Consider the following 17,327-nt stretch of genomic DNA (forward strand, 5'->3'; position numbering starts at 1 on the left):
GGGAATATTAAGTAAGACTCACATCACATGGTGATTCTGCATTCCTCTATGGAGAAGGACGGAGCAAAGAGAGGCGATGCATGCTCAGCCTCTGGCAGCCTGCAGCCAGAGAGGGAAGGTCACACTTGAAAGTACAGCAGAAGCTACCCTGAAGTCAGCTGGAGCAAAATTTCAAAGGGGGCAGCACTCCCTGGCTTAGGGGGGATGCATTCAGTTTGTACCTTTCTTTTCTTTTAAGCTGGAAAATTAAGAGATCTTGACTTCCCCCAGGCTACCTCTCTCTGCGTTTGTTCCTTTTACAAATGTGCTTGCTTCTAACTGTTAACGTCGCTGCTAGGCTATTGTAAGAGTCCTAGAGCAAACGTCTTTTTAAACTATTGCAGGAAAGAATGGAGATTAGAAAGATATTTCAAAAAGGAAACCTTACTTTTTTGGCTTTCACATAGTACATATATTCTCTTTCCCTGAAGCCACTTCTGGGGAGATTTCTCATGCATAAATAAACATTAACCACTAATTCGCAGGCAGTGCAGGAAGTATTGTTTTAAGAAGAAACCAGAAAGACGGCCACCGGGCTCACATCCATCACCAGCCACTTGTACAGGCCTCTCGTTACTTTTTGCAAATTAGGGAACGGCAGCAAGAAATCACGCTAAGTGCACCAGCCGTCAGCCCGCCCCCCCCCGCCCCAGCCAAACCCTCCCAAATCAGACATACAAACAGCAACGCCCCGATGAAAAACCAGGTGATGTGTCAGCACAAAGAGGTTCAGCACTCAGACCCCACCACTCGTTATTCTGTCTTGCTTCATTGCTCCGTGGTCTTGCTTAAAGAAAGCACCTGCAGCAACCAGAAGGTGCTGCACGCACTCTCGGGTCAATGGGGATCAGTTTAAAGATGGCTTGCAACAGATCCCTTTTACAAGGGACAGTTAAATGCTTATGTTATTAGAGGAAAATTAAAAGGAATTAGGCTCTGGGCTGCTCTGGGAGTGCAGGACGGAGCCATCCAGCTCTTCTTCAGCATCTCCCCCCAGTGGCACCACCGCTCGCTTTCCGCAGCGCAGCCCATCCTCTGCAACCCAAACCACGGCTTTTGCTGTAAATTTGCCCCTTGCCGAGCACCAACTTTTGTATTCGTTATTTCGCAAGGTCTTAGTTAACACCGTTGCTCTGCCCTGCCTCCCATGCCAGGTTTCAGTGGTTTCACCTTTCATGGCAGTAGCAGCGCGCGTCCCAGCAAAGGACAGCCGATATCTCTGACAGACCTGGTAACCTCTCCCTGCGAGCTCTTTATTTACGTGGGACACATATTCAGAGCCTCCACGTTTAGAGGTGCTGTGTGCTTGAAATCTAATAAAAGTTTGAGCTGGGTGACTGAGCAGCAAATTACTGGCTTTTCCATAAGAGCCAGGCGCTGCTCGCCAGCGAGGAGGTTAAGCAGAAAGCGCAGGTCACCAACTATCAACCTCCAACAAAAGAGTTAATTAAATTCAAATATCAACAGGAAAAAATAAATAAATTACGCTTCGCTTGTAACGAAAATTTTCATGTAACATTTAACTTGCAAAAAGAGCGAACGATTCCATTGACGTTAATATTAAACTGGCATGGTTTTGCTTTTCACTTAATCACCAAGCAACCAAGGAAGCAGGAGAAGGCAGGCTATTCAGCAGCAGTCCCACGGACACGTCGGGGGCTGAATTCTGACACTGCACCATTAAAATCCATGGAGATTTCCCTGAGGCTCCCATGACAGGAGAATCAAGGATGCGCAAACTGACGTCCGATTCCACGGTAATCGGTCCCAACTCCATTCCCGGTTCCAGTCCCACTCAAAGTCTTTTAATTCGGGGAAGAGTTGGGCAAAATGATAGCACCAATTAATTGCCAAGAGGTACCAAGGTGCATTACTTGATATTTATTATTAACAGCATCTTTTAAAGCACTTCTCATCCGAAGGATCCCCGAGCTTTTACACACATTAATTAATGAAGAGTCTCACACCACCACTGTGAAGTTCGTATTATTCCCAACTCACGGAAAAACGAGGATAATGGGAATTAAATTACACCCTCACATTTACATAACAAATAGCAGACACCTTTTCCCAACAGGGGAAACAGAAAAGTGGCAATGGGGTCTCACAACGAGCAAATCCATCGCCTTGCTCTGGCAATTGGAGAGCAGAGAAAATCGAGGGAGTCTGTCAAATCCTGGTGCAAGTGAAACCAGAGCTTTCGTGTGCTGATGCTTTCTTTGCAGAGCAGCTTCGCCTAGGGCCTGGAAGGAGTTAAAGTATACAGGCCTGCAACATCTGGACAAGATCTGCTGCCAGGGTTAACTTCCAGGGCTGTTTTGAATATTTTTGCCTCTTTCCAGTATCAATAGCAGGCCAGCATTCTCTTCTAAAAACCAGCTCTTCTATCAGCATTAGCTTTCAGAAACAAAAGGGCTTTTGCTTGCAAAATCAGCTCGCTATCCAGCATCCGAGGCACAAATCTGGAGAAGGAACTTCATCTTTCTCAAGCGAGAACTCAGAGCAACTGTTGATACATGGGGAAAGAATGCAAACGCTCCATCTCGCAGAGCCATTAAATATTTATCAGCCTTTTGGAGACACAAATACCAGCGTAGAGCTTGGCTGGCTGCGTGCGCAGCCCGGGTGGGCTCAGGCAGGCAGCGAGCTTGTGGCTTCGGCTCTGGGGGAATTGCTTTGGGATGGAGCTTGTGGGCATCCCAGCACCTTATTACCACGGTGCAGCAGTGACAGAGCTCCCTTTGGGGGCAAGCAGTATCAAAAAAAGAAAAAAAAAGTATCCCAAGCAAAAGCTATCAGAGGAGGCAGGCTCGATGCAGCCAGGCGAGCCCCCTGAATTTGGGGAGAGCCCAGCTCCCAGGGGAGCCCCCATCTCACCTCCCCGGTTGCACAGGGCACAGCAGGACCGTCTCAGCAGGGATGCTAGCAGCATGCCGTGCAGCATGAATGTCTGCTGCCTGCTTTACACCAGCTCCATCCATGCCCATCTCGAGGCAGATAAGGATGACGACGCCTTATCGCCGCGGGCTGTCCCCCTCTTATCTCTGCCTTCCTACAGGCTTCTCGCACCCAGCTACCGAGTGGTGTTTGGAGAGAAGAGAACACGTTTTCCCCGAGTTTTCATTTCCTTGACTCATTCGGAAAACAGAGCAGGGGACAGAAAGCTAGGCAGGATTTTCTGTTCCATTTGTTTGCTCCGCAATTGGTGTTTTCTTTGCTTATTAGCTGGAAATCTGCATTGCTGATAAACCGCTGCGATAGCAGATACACTCTAGCCTCCCTAATTGCTCCTTCCACATTTATGAGGATACTTTTCATTTATCTCTCATGAACTCTAATTAACGCTTGCAGAGGTTTTACACACACGCTCATGCACGCACCCCCCACCCCCAGTCATGAATATACATCACTTCTTAAGTGACACGGGATTGCCATCGTCTTTTCTTCCGCATTTACCAGGTCTCTGTGGCCGAAAAGCTGTCTTTGGCCAAGTGCTTGTAGGTGGGAGAGCCTTTGGTGAGTGAAGGGGTTGGGCAAACGGGGATTTTGGAGTTGTCTGGGTGCAGCCTGAATTTGCAATGCCCGCTGTCTGCAGGGATCTGGATTCTCTGTGAACTTCCTCTTTCAATTAGTCTTGGCTCCCCATAACTTCAAGAAAGGCATCTACCTTGCTCCAACCCCCTCTCTGTTGTAGACACACACACATATGTATGTTATTCCCCATGAAGCACAGTGCTGGGTTGCTACACAACGTCCAGGTTCAACCCTCTCCCCTGGCATGACCTCCAGACAACAATGAAAACATAAAAGTCTCCATTAATTTATAAGCAATTAATTGAAAAACAGAGCTGTGGAGAAACTCCCTGCTGCACTCTTTAAACACAAGGCTGCATCTTCCTGTTTGTAGAAGGGATTCTTTTTTTTGAGTCTTTCACTCTTGCAGGGTTGCAAATATTGAAACTATCTCTGAGCTTTCACAGATATCAAACCGAACTCTAAATAATGAGCATATTCCAGTACCAAAGGAGAGCAAAATAAGAGAGAGGAAAGGAAATCAGAAGCAGCCCGATGACACTGTACTGAAGCATCTTTTACCTAATGCATTACTAACAGCCCTGCTCTTGCAGCACTTAGGTGATGGCAAATGTAATATTGCTTTTCAGTACTGTTACCCAGCGATATAAATATTTTCTTGCAGTGATTGCAAGCAGGAGAATCCATCCATTGCATAGCAATAACACGGAGAAGGCAGAAGCAAATGAAAGCCAAGTCCCTGACTTATGGTCCCAAGCAGAAACCTTAGTGAGAGCTTACCCAAATGTCAAGGAAATAAATCTGTGCCCAATTCACAGAAAAGGCAGGCAAAAAGAGGAGAGTAGGATGGGATCACATTATCACTGGCCACTCTTTGATTCCCATTCCCTTTGCAACAAACCTGACACGTGCTGGCTTCCTTGCAGGATTCCTCCCCCGTTTGCACACTGCAGCACCACAGCAAAGGGACGGCAGCAGCCTCAGCAGCAGCACCCATCCGTGCAGGGCAGACCAGCCGAATTTAGGTTCCCTCCATGTTCGGTACGGAGAAGGATTTAACAAATTCAAAATGTCTTTTTTTTTTTTTTTCTCCAGCCCCATGGGAGGATGGAAGTGGAGGTTGGCCAGGGTACAGCGGTGCCTAAATGACCACAGTGACCCTGGGGTGACAAAGCTGCTGAGGACAGACATGCAGCCACAACTGCTCTGACTCAGCAGGCTGATAGCACAGGTTGGGGTTGGCAAGAGTGAAATGCTGTGTGGGCTTCCTGCAGGCAGCATCACCCCCAAGCAGCAGACTTCAGCATCCCGAGGAAGCCAAATATTCAAGCAGTTGGCTGTGTTGTAAAGCTTCCCGACGGATTCTGCATTAGAACTACGTAAAATGCCACATAAAGCAGGCCCTTGGCGGTGATATGCACAAATAACTGGTGACTCCTACTTTGCCTGCCTTAAAACTTTAAACAAATGCAACCAGACATCCATGTGCAAATTTCCCAGTTTTAAATACTCAGAGAAAAAATATCTTCAGATCTGTATTAGCTTTGCATTATTAACTGGCAGATGACATGCGAGGGGTTGGTGTGAACCAGATGGGCTTTTGGCCTCCTCAGACAAGCACCAGGAGCTGCACAAACCCTGTATTTTCCTCCGTCCAGACAGGGGAAGGAAACCACCCCACTAACTAAATGGCATCAGACATTTTGGGAAGTCTCTCCCTTCCACTAAAACAGAGGGACAGAGAAAATCAGCCTCGAGAAACCAAACCCACACGACCCGATAAATTGCAGGCAGTTCAAAACAAGCGATGAATAATAAGCAAAGGCAAGGTGTGACGTTCAAAGGGATCGTGGCTCCTGCAGGCCTGGCCGTTTGTGGATACCTAACGATGTGTGGGGTTGTGTTGGCAAAGGCAGCAGCATCCACGTTGCTGCGCGCCCAGTATTTTAAGGATACCTTTGATCTCCCTTCATTATACAGCACATCATTCTCCTAATAGATTGAGCTACCAGAAGCAATCCACAAATCAATTTCTCTTCTCCCAGACCATGAAAAGAGGCAGCGGGTTGTCAGGTACACGTTTAGGGAGAGGCGCCACAGACCGGGTTCGTGTAACACATGCTAATGATGCCATTAGAGACAACACGAGCCTTGATGGAGCTTGCTAGATGCCGCGTTTTATCTTCTCCTTCAAGAGAAGTGGGAGTCCTTTGTGCTCCTTTTCAGGCTAGCCCTAGCACGATCATTAGAAGACGGGTTGCTGGCTTGGAAGGGGCTCAGAAGATTTCTGCTTATGGAAATGGGATGACAAGATTAATTTAAAAAATACAGCGTGTGCAACAGCAGGTTTATTTTTCACTTTCCCCTGTCCTGATTTTATCTGATGCTTTTTTCCAAGCTGAACCTGCTTACAAACTGTGAACACTGCCATGCGTGAACACCAGGTTAAAACTGTACTTTATATTATTCGATAGAGGGGAATTAATGTCGCATCGACTTCTGCATCCCCCACAACACATCAGTGTGGCAAGTATGCTTTCAGAACTCAAAACAATTCAAGTTTATTGAAACAAAGGGTAAATTCTGCCTTCCCATTTCTTCCCGCAGGTACTAATACAGCCCACTCGCATGAAAATAAAGGTCACGGTGTTTTGTTCCTAAAGCTTGGTCTGGTACAAGTCTGAAGAGCAGATGGTGGAAAGCATTTAACTAGCAAGCACAATATTGCAACAACACGGTTGGGTTTGTACAATAGGCCTCCGTAGAAAATGAGAATTATTTTTAAAGGTCAGCTGATGCAATAGCACCACTGCTACCCGTCTTGCAGCTACTATCGCCGCCGTGTCGGTAACAGTCTGTCTGGGAAAGATGATGGAGACTGTTGAAGAAAAGAGTATAATTTCAAAGAGCTCAAGAAATTATGGTTTTTTTTTCTGGTTGGAGGCTAATATATATATATATATAAAAGTAGCTGGTGGGATATCGAATGGTTAGAAGTCACTCATATGAAGGAGGTTTCTCCTTTTTGCAAAAACTGAAAGGCCTCCTCTCACCTTAAATCATTAAATCACAGGACCCCGGTGTCAAACTTCAAGGGCTCATGGTGGTGATTTTAAGCAACAACAACAACAAAAAACCTTCCACCTGTAAATGAAAAGCTTCTTCCTGATAAAATTTTGGGGCAACATCTGTAGTATTCTGTTAACAAATTCATCCAGCACTACCACCTGGTTTATTTTCTTTCTTTATGTAAGAATGCAATGAGCCCCTCAGCAGGGATGCAGTCAAATATCTCTGCATATCTCATGCTTGCTGAATTACACCTAGTCCACGACTGAAATCCAATTAAATCTAAGCCGGCTGCTCCACACTAGGCTAATCCTATCTTAACTCATCATTCACGGTACGTTCACATCTGAAAAGTCCAGTCCACACCAAAAGATTGCATCTCTGAGTATTCATCCCTGCTGCAGCAGTGCCCAAGTGGGCCCCGATGACAATCGCACCTTGTCGAGAAAGGAAATGAGTGAAAAGACGGCAGTTCTCCCGAAGAATTTTAAATCCACTTGAAGTCAATTCAACGCTTTATGGAAGTAGCTAAATGTTCAGAACTTCCTGAAAGCTTGGCTTTTAAGGTCAGGCATCCGGGAATACGAAAGAGTCTGCTTTTTTTAACACAAGTACTTTCCTATAAGGGAGAATATTAACCTACCCGAGGCTGCTGCTGGTGCCTGGGTGCACCTTGTCAATTCATTAGACAAATACCTTCAGCAAACCGCTGGATTAGATCTGATGCCTGTGACGCAGCCCTTAGCATTTGGGTACCTTCTGCTCCACACCAGGCACGTCTCTCACAATAGCAATTAGAAACAGAAAGTAAAAGAAAAAAAAAAAAAAAAGTAATTTAGGCATTGCTGAGGGAAGATTTAAAGTTGGGAGGTGTAATGGATTCTAGTCACGTGTCTCTCAGAAGCAATAAATCCTGCTGAGGGAAACGTTGGAGGAAAAAACACTGCTCGGCTATAAAATTCTACCTCTGAGGATTATAAAACACCATGCACAGAGCAAACATCCTTCCCAGGCATAATAGGACTGTCAGAAGTGATTGACAGCAATGACAATCTATCATAGAAGGCCGTACCCGTGCAATAGCATCCTGCACGGGGCTGGCTGGCAGAAATGAAATTGTTTATTCATCCCTATACTGTGCGGAGGCTGGAACATGTCAGAGAGCGTAAATGTACCTTTCCTCCCGATCTGCTTTTACACAGCAGCGTTATCTAGGTACAGCTTTTAGTTCACGTAGCATTACTCTGTTTCCCCCCTGGGTTTCTCCCCTCTCGTGCCCTCCGAGCAGACTGCACGCTGAGTGCTCTGAGGGAACACGGCGCCTCGACACCCCCGCGCCGGCACTGCCAAAATCCCGACACAAACAGCAGAAATGAGCAATCTGGAGGCAAAGCTGCAGCCCCCGCCGAAGGGAGGGTGATGCTCCGTGGCTGGCAGCGAGCAATCCCTCCCGCGGGGTGTTTTGATGATGAGAAAACCCTCCCCGGGCTGGATGGAGACCTCCGGGGTCAAGATCCCCGCAGACTGCAATGACTTTCATTAAATTTCTGTCTTCCCTGGGCAGAATCTGAGCTGACGGCCTCCACTGAGCTTATTACCTGTCCCCAAACGCTGCTGGGGGATCCTCTCCACATCCCATCCTCTTGGCCAGCCCCCAGCAGCAGCTCTGTGCTCCACTCGCCCACGCTGCTCTGCAGTGACACTGGGTAGGATCGATGCAAAACGTTCAAGGCAGTGCCAGATCTCCACGTGAGGATGCCCCGCTGCATATAGGAGGAGATGGCTTTCTGTAGGGGCTGTTTCTCTGTTCTGCCTTTGCCAACAAGTGACCTCCAAGTGACAAGTCAGACAGGGAAGACAGTTCTTCTGAGAGTCCAACAGAGAAATAAATATGGTCTAATGAGGGGACTGGGCTGACACTCAGCAGAAGGGAGCCCAAATTCTGGCTCTGAGATCACACAGCTGTGAATCCTTGAGCAAACTGCCCATGGCTCTGCTGTGGCTTCTCTGCTCCCCACTGGGGAGCTTTGTCTCCTCGTCATCATGGATGGATGCACACAGCCTGCAGCACAGCCCCACCGAAAATTACTCTGAGCATTTGTCCAAAGTGGAAGACCACTGGCCACTGATCAGTTTTGTGATTCACTTAAAAAAAAAAAAAACACCACCTACCCAAGAGCAAAGCTAGACCCTTGGTGGACTCCTGGGCTGCTGGTGTCCGGAGTTACAAGATTTATACAATCTCTCTCCACATCAGAAATGCAGCACTTTGAGGCAGTCACCCCCAAGGGTGTGTTTTAAAATCAGCACCACAGAAGCGAGGACTGCCCGTTAACCACCACCCCCTGCATCAGCCGATTCTGCTGGGTTAGCAATCCAGCTAATTCCTACCCCAAAATTCAGCTGGATGTTCTCTCCCCAAACCACCTGCCAGGCAGAACCAGGCCCATGCCAAGGGAGAGCTGGAGAGGAAGCAGAAGGGCCAAACCCTGGATTGCAGCTTGTTTTTGTGCAGAGCCTCGCCCAGCCTGGTTTAATGCCCATCCTCCTGGGCTGGGATAATGGGAAAATGGAAGGAAACAACTGTGCTGGTGACAGTTTTTCCTTCTTTGTACTTAGAGCCCCAGGGCGACGAGCACATGCTCTCCACGCACAGCCCTGTGTGATGCTCCTCTTTGGGCAGCTTGCTGCCAGCCTTGTGTTCCTCCTGTTCCCCAAGATATTTATTTCATTGTTTTTTTTGGTACCTGATGTTGTCACCTGTTCAGTTGTCACCTGTTCAGTTCCATCCTCTTGCTCATTGTTGCTACTGCCCACCTTGTCATCCCTCCAGCTCCAAAATCCCAGCCCCAACAAGGCTCAGTCCTGCCTCGGAGCAGACCCAGGTGCCCCACGGGGATGCCATGGCACTTCCCACTGCTGTTGGCATTTCCTTCACCAGTCACCCAGGCGGTGCTTTGTATGCATTTAGGACAGTTAACAAGCACTAAAGCACTTCTCAGAAGCTAAAAAAAATAATTCCTGCATAAGGAATTCTTCCATAGGCACTTTTTGCCCCATATTTATTTCATCTGCAGCATGCAGACGCCTGTCAGCATCTGCCTGCTCTCACGCCTGACTCCCCAAAGGTATTCCCACCTGCAGCACAGGCTGCGTGTGCAAATCCAAATGCACAGTTTAACCCTTCATTTTCCTCACTTCACAGGAAAGAATACCCAAAACTAAACTACAAGTCACTAACACCAGGGATTCCCAGCTCACTTCTTGCATGCAACAAAAGCCCTATTAGCTAAAGTAATTAAGACCAAAGGGCCTTGAAAGTGAGAGAGACGGGTAAGATAACCACCAGGCTCCACCTGGGAGAATATGGGAATAAAACATGAAAATGTGTGGTTTTCTCTGTTTGCATTTCCCATTTAGGTACTTGCAAAGAGCTGGCAGTGAGTCGCAGAAAACCAAGCCCTGGGGACCATCTGGTTAGCGGGGGTGTGGCTAATTGTGGTGATGCCATCAGCACCAAGCCGGGCTGGTAACTACAAGGGCAAACTGGGGTTGGCATGGGATAGTGATCAGGAAAAACCCTGGGTAAGATTATTGTGCACACAGCACAGATAATCCTTCCAGCAATAATCTCCTCTGCTTTTATTTTCTTGTTAGGCTTCTCATGAGAGGTGATGGGCACAAGCTGCAATATGCAGAACAAGAAAAATCCCCCATGAAAGGGGCCCAGGAGTGGAGCTCTTGACCCTGGAGAGCTGTGAGTGCGAGGGCAGCGTGAGCCCTGCTGGAGGGCTGGCCACCCTGCCTCCCCCACCAGCTGCCATTTTCCATCTAGGCTTTGCAAATAAAGACTACAGGGCAGTATAAAAAATAAATATATATAAAATAAATATTTCAGAGGGTCTTTTTTTATAGGTTGAAGGAAACACTCCAACATAATAAACCTACAGAGGGAGAGATTTTGTGTAGAAGCAGCAAAGACACGAAGCAACACCTGCGCAAGATTTCCTGACTTTTAACTGACATTTTGGAGCCGGGCTAAACCGACAGCTCAGCTGCGTGTCTGGCACGTCTAAAAGTGGCATCAGCACAGATGTGTAGTGGCAAAATGATTTTCTTTTGCTTGGGCTGACACTGGATTCCCATCCACAGGTATATCAATCTCCAGCCCTAAATTTAACACTAGCCCATCAAAAGCTGCTCCCTGCACTGAGATGGCCTTGCTGCAGCTGTGTGTTCTGGAAGCCCAAGTCTGTTTTAAACACGTCTCAGGGACTGCTTTGCACTGCTAAAACCATCCCTACAAAGGAACTGCTGCCTCTGGGTCTGAGAAAAGCACCTTTGTTGTTGTACCAGGTGGGAGTGCATTGATTTCGTACCTGTGCGTCCATTAAGAGGTGCCTCATCAGCATCATGGCACTTTTCAGAGATTCCTTCTCGCTGGGCAGAAAGGCATCTTCGTCTTCGTCCAGCGTTTTTGACTTGTTCACGATAAAATGGGAGATCTGGTCGTTCAAGGAGTGCAGTGACTCCACAGCTGGGGAGACAGAGAGCAGAAAGGGGATGAAAAATGCTGGGGCAGCCCAGGCCATTTTCTCTCTTTGAGATAAGGATGGGAACAAGATGCACTTAAATACGTTGACATGGAAGCGTTAGCTGCAAATATTACTCTTCATAAATTCATCTGATATTAGCATTCACAAAACCCCAGCTGAAGCTTCTGTTACGAAACAAGCCTGTAAGCTTTCTCCCCTAAGATCTGGCAAATCTAAAGAGCAGCATTGCATAGCCATGAAGAAAGCAAATTGCTCAAGGTCAGGTAGCAGGTCACTGCTAGAATAAAAACACGAAAAAATTAGTCTCCTGGCTCCCAGCTCAGAGACCTGCTCCCTGCATGTGCTGGGTCCCAGATCTTCAGACCACACAAAAGGCACAACCAGGTAAAAGTGGCTTTTTATTTATTAGTCAGGGTACCACAGAGCAAGACTATCAACTACAATAGCATTTATTTTATCTCTGTGTGATTATCAGTGCTTGAAACCCTGTTAATCTTTAAAATTCTCCCTCCCAGGGTCAAACCCCAGGTATCCTGTATGGGATTCTGCCCCCAGTCGTGTGGCAGCACATCAGAAATCAGAACCGCCATGTTCCACACAAGTCCCCCAGCAATTTTATGCCTTTTATGATGCTGCAATTTATACAGGCTCTAACGACACGAACTAATGACAAAATTTATCTCTGCACAATGCAAACCTTTGCATTTCTGCCCATTTGAAAAGTCCGTGACACAAGCTGCTTTCAAACCATCGCAAGTGGGGAGCTTTCATCTTTACTGGAGGCTCATTAAACAAATGAGGCTCAAGTAACTCTTCAGAGTATTTTCTTTCTGCCGGTGTCTCACGCAGCAAAAGCCCTCGATAAGCTTGTGGCTGCCAGCAAGCTGAGCCGTGCCTCGGATCGCAGACCCTGCTCTGCTCCAGCTGCTTCTGCATAAGGCAGGGCGTTATTTAGGACTCCCTGACAGACTGGTTTCAAGAACACCGGGCAACCGGAATGCATTCAACCTAGTTCTGTCCAAAGAAGATCTTACCATGAAATTCAGAGTAGCAAGGATTGGCCAGAAACCTATTCAGGAGCAAAGCTTGCCCAGAGGGTCCGTAACAGAGCGGGTACATCTGCACAATGCAGGGGTGAAGGCACAGAAGCATCCTCACCGACAGAGTTTGCTTTGGAAGGACTGAACGCCCCAAAACAACATCTTCCTCCTGCACTCCCACAAGAACATTTTTCTTGCTTTGCTGCCCTGAGATTAAAGCAAAGGGAACTGCAACACATGCTTGCAGCGTGTCCAGTGAGGTCTGTGTGCTGCCCTTCGGTTCCTGGTCTCCTTCCACAAGGCACAAGTTCTGCACCAAAACCCAGCACAGTATTTTCATTTTTCTGACCAAAATCCTCTGGAAATTCCCCGTGTACACTGTCTGTACTCAGCCAGTGTTTTCTCCTTCCCAAGGACAACTGCTGTGCTCTGTCCACACTGCTAGAAATGAGGGTTTGCCAGCACAAATGCTACAAACCTCTGCACATCGGGCAGGATTCATTCCACCAAAAGGTGCTGGTGTGATTTTTTTTTCCTCCAACAAAAATGGAAGTAGGGAAATAAAAGCCACACGGAGCTTTAGCCTTCTTAGAGAAGTTTTATTTCTTGAGAGGGAGAACATCAGGGTGCAGCGTTCCTCTATTCACGTGCACACAAGGATTGCTCCAGTGCCGTACAACTTTCCAAAACTGCTGTTTTACCAAAAATCAGATGGCCTTTGAGCAAAAATGTACATTTTCCTTCACTAAATAATAATTTAGATTATTATTGGGGTTTATCCCCAGCACTCTTAGGCAGTCCCCCAGCTCCACCAGACACCGAGTCCCGAAAGTCGTCGTCCCAGCACCAATGCACGAGCACTGAGCCCGTCCCATCCCTCCTGGCCTCCTGAGGACAGATTGTTTTATCTAAAGTTATTTTAACCTCCTTGTCTGAAGCGACAGCTCCATGATCCCCGTTATCTTCCCTTTTACCCTTTGGGAAGTTCAGTGCTGTTTGTGCAGCCTGGGGCGCATTGAGCTCCATTTGCCTGGGGGGCAAATGCTGCTCTCACTGGCAATTCTCCAAGTCTAGAGAGATGCCACAGATACCTGAAGAAATATTTCGCAGAATGAATGCAGAAAAAACAGTGGCTTGTGCTGATTTTGACATGTTGACTTGGGCTGATTTTATAAGCATCTGCCTGTGTGCTATGTTTAAACTTTGCTTACCAAAACACGCAGACAATGGAAGACTGTATCTGAAAACAAAGCAGTCTGAGGCTTCTTCGGGGAAGTAAAACACGAGTTTCTGAACCTCCGGCTACCAAAGCAAAACCAGAATAATATAAATAAATGTCAACTTCCGACACGTGTTCTGGGAGTCCTGTGTCACAGCCTCCCATGATCCCTATCACATAGGCAGAGATATTTGATGCTCCTCATTCGAATCAAGAGGAACTCCCTGCCTCGTACACACAATCTAAGCAAGAAGGCTAACGAGGCAGACTTTGCATCCCTCTCGATGCGAGGCTGTAACTATTTCTGCTGAGCACCACTTCACCAAACCTGGCAATTTCTTTGCAAATACATAACATAAAATTAAAAAAAATCTGACTATGGACCTAAGTACAAGCATGGGTATGTTCTGCTCAGTTTCAAAGGTACTTCTTGATGCCTTTAAAAAAAAAAAATCACTGTTTTCCCTCCCCATATCAGTCCTCGTGGCTTCAGGTTGATAATACATCAGTAACGCCATGAGCGAGACAAGCAGCCAAGTAAATTTACAGCTATCAAAGCCCCATCAGCTTCCCAGCTTCTCCCACTCCAATTTTGATGTTTCCTCGCTGTGAGGACCGATTTCAAGAGGTGAAGAAACCGTAACAACTCTCCGTTACTGCTTCGACATCACCTACGAGATAAGAGAAGATGACATATTCCGGGAGGGCTGCTTTTTGTGGCCGCTGCCATCCGAGGCACTGCGCAGCGCAGGTTTTTAGGCAAGGACCATTTGCCACCCCCAGAAGCCAGAGCGGGTCATCAATGATGTGATGTGCTGTTTTTTTTGCAGGACACTTTAGGGCACAAATCCCCAAAGGATGTGAAGGGGAGAAAATAAATTCTTTATTGCTTTTTGTCAGAGATGAGGGAAAAAACACGCACACGTGTCTATGTATCCATGCACATTCACGCCAACAGCTGCTTCGAGAAAGAGGCTGAAGCAATTAAGTTGTTGCAGGAGATCCCGTTTTACACTCTCCAGCTACTGCCCAGATGAGTGCAAAATAAACTGTAGATGACACATCCTGAGATCTACGGACAAAAGCCAGCAAAGTCTAAAATTAATTCTTGCTAGCGGGACTGACTAAATGAAAGACGACACACACGGTAATAATTTTAACAAGGGACATGGAGTAAGGATCCCTGGGCTCTTCACCTGACTCTGCAGCAAAAAAACTCAAGAAGATGTTCAAGCTGGACTTTTCTGCAAGCAGTCAGCACTTGTCACTGCGGCTGGGGACGTGCTCCCTCTGAGAGAAAAGGCAAAAGGCACACGGAGTGCACCGATCCTTTGAAAATCTGTCCCACCGAGCACAGAGAAGTCTTTAATGTGTGGGCTGCCAGGGAAAGCCTGCCTCTAATGAGGGTTTCTGACTACCCAGCGAAAGGCACTGATGTGTGTGGGCAAATTGTGCAATTCATTATGGCCCAATATTACAAAACAGCTTCTCGAGTAACAGCTACGGGGCTGGGTTTGCGGAGAGGAAGAAATATTCCAGGCGCTTTGGGCCTTTCCTTTGCCACCCTCCCAACTCTACACACACCGCCACGCCGGTCGCCCACAGACGTCCACAAGGCTCAGGTCCCCCGAAGCAAAACCGTGTTCAGGAGGGAGCCTCCTCATCCCACAGGACCCATCTCAGCCGATACCTCCTTTGGAAAGTAAGGTAAAACTGATTTGGTCAGCCTCTTAATTTTTTATTTTTTTTTTTACGGTCAAAGACCAACTTTCTCTGTGATGTGAGCACCAAGAATGACCCCGCTCACCACAAGGACATTCTCCAGTTACACCTGCTTCTCATCAAAGCCATATGAGGAATCCCAGCCGGTTCCCAAACCCTCTCTCAGAGCCTCAGCAATGACTGCATCCCTCTGCACAGCTCTGAGGAGAAACTGGGACCCTTCTTGTGAAAGCTGCAGCCCCCGGCCTGGGACCACCCCAGAGCCCTGCAGGTGTAGGCGCCGACCCTGAAGGCACGTTGGGGTTATGGCACGTGGCAGCGTGCCAGCTGCGTGCAGTGTATGAAAAGATCTTTACAGAGCTCGGCTGTAACTGATGCCTGGCCTTATATATGTTTCTGAGGTTGGTTAATGGGTCTTTTGCTGGATCCAAAAAAAACCCAACATGCAAGATGTGCAACATTTTGGTTTTGCCTGGTAAACGATTCTGATTAGGAAGCATTCCCATGTAGCATTTGCTAATTGCACTTGGACACATCAATGAATTTATTGATCTGCTAGTAGAAGAAATCTGCTTTCATGAAAGCGAAGCTCAAGACAAGTGTTCCCCCTGCCAGCACCAGTAAGGCACTGGTTGCACACCTCGCACTCAGTGCGATGAGAAGCTGACCTGCAAACCCCACGGCCATCACGATCCCAAGGCAGCATCTGAGCAAACCGAGCCCGTTCTCCTTTCCCCGAGCTGCCATGCACCTTGACAGCTGGAAAACACGCTTTGCAGCATCTGCTCCATCCATTTGCTTGTGATATCGCTATTTACACGACCCAACCTTTCACTCTTGCTGTGTGCAGAATCGTCAGGAAGACCCAGCTCTGAAACGCTCCATAAATATTTTCTCCTGGAGCTGGTATGAAGAGTCCTACAGATTTTTCTCTCCATTGTAGTCTTTAACTTGTTGCAAAGGAGGCATTCAATGAGCCCCCTCGCAGGAATAATTTACCACCCCATTAACTGAAGAAAAAATATCTGGTGTCTACATTAGGGGCTCAATCACCTTTCAGAGAAACACTGTGAAGAACTCATTACAGTAATTACTAATGAGCTGGCCTCTCTGGGCTGTAAATATTTTCTATGTAACTGGCAAAGAGCTGCATTCACAGCTTCCCAGATGCAGAAGAAAGCCATCAGACCAATAAATGGCCCTGCAGCTCCTGAGGAAAACATGCCCAGAAATGAAGCTGGTCATTTTTTTCAGCTTATTAGTTTCTCCTTACCAATCTGACCTTTTTGGAAATGAAAAATGACATCAAGAAGTGGAGCTTTGTAGGGTTGCGACAGCTCTTTAATAATCGAAGTGTCTTATTCAGACCTTGGGGCTTTGCTTGTTGTTGTTTTAATGTTGTGGGAGCTTCTTTCAAAGTTGGATTTTTAACTATTTCCATTAAAATGTCAGTTTTAAACTGTCCATAAATACGCAGGTATATTCTGAATCCAGCGATCTGGAATCAGATTTATGAAATTTCTCATGACACTGCCCCTGCGTTGAAAAGCATATATCCTAATACAAAGCAGAAAAAGGATGAGAATTTTGGAGCCACGTTTCAAGGACAGATGTCCGTGTTCCCCTTAGAGAACAAAAGGCCAGATGTAGAAGCTTGGGCACATTCAGAAATTGACCTTTCCTTAATCCATGCCCATCTGCATGGACACACTGACACATGGACACTTGGCTCCCAGCTAGAGCGGCAGCTCAGGCTCCCAGCACAGAACAGAAATTGTCCTCTGCTAGAAGACAGAGAGCCTGGGGGTTTGGAGAAGAGGGTGAGGGTGGTTACGTAGTGAGGGTGGTTATGTAGTGGTGACATAACCACCACAGGTCCAAATCTTCCTGTATTAGACACTGGATCAGTACCTGCCTGCTCCTGGTGCTGTCTGAATGACAACAGCCACAAAAATGAAGAATCATTGTGAGAGAAATGGCTTCTGTCCGAGTCCTGAACATACCGCACAAACACCTCATGGAACTGAAGAGTGCTCCCACCAAAGTCACAATTTATGCAGTTGTTTGCTTTAAAAGTCTTCCAAATGTCCTATCTGAGCACCAGGTAGATGTGATTTCCATCTGATGCTCAAAAACTCCAGAGATTTT

General features: G+C 47.0%; 1 protein-coding gene across 1 annotated transcript in view; it reads right to left on the reverse strand.

Moving 5' to 3' along the window:
- The window catches only part of KAZN (kazrin, periplakin interacting protein), a 181,325-nt gene that overhangs the window by 118,972 nt on the left and 45,026 nt on the right, over nucleotides 1–17,327 (reverse strand). The window contains exon 2 of the mRNA XM_032201447.1: nucleotides 11,022–11,179. Within this exon, the coding sequence (XP_032057338.1) occupies nucleotides 11,022–11,179 (158 nt within the window). The remainder of the gene's footprint in view (nucleotides 1–11,021; nucleotides 11,180–17,327) is intronic.

This window comes from Aythya fuligula, chromosome 21 (genome assembly GCF_009819795.1).
Source record: "Aythya fuligula isolate bAytFul2 chromosome 21, bAytFul2.pri, whole genome shotgun sequence".
NCBI lineage: Eukaryota > Metazoa > Chordata > Aves > Anseriformes > Anatidae > Aythya > Aythya fuligula.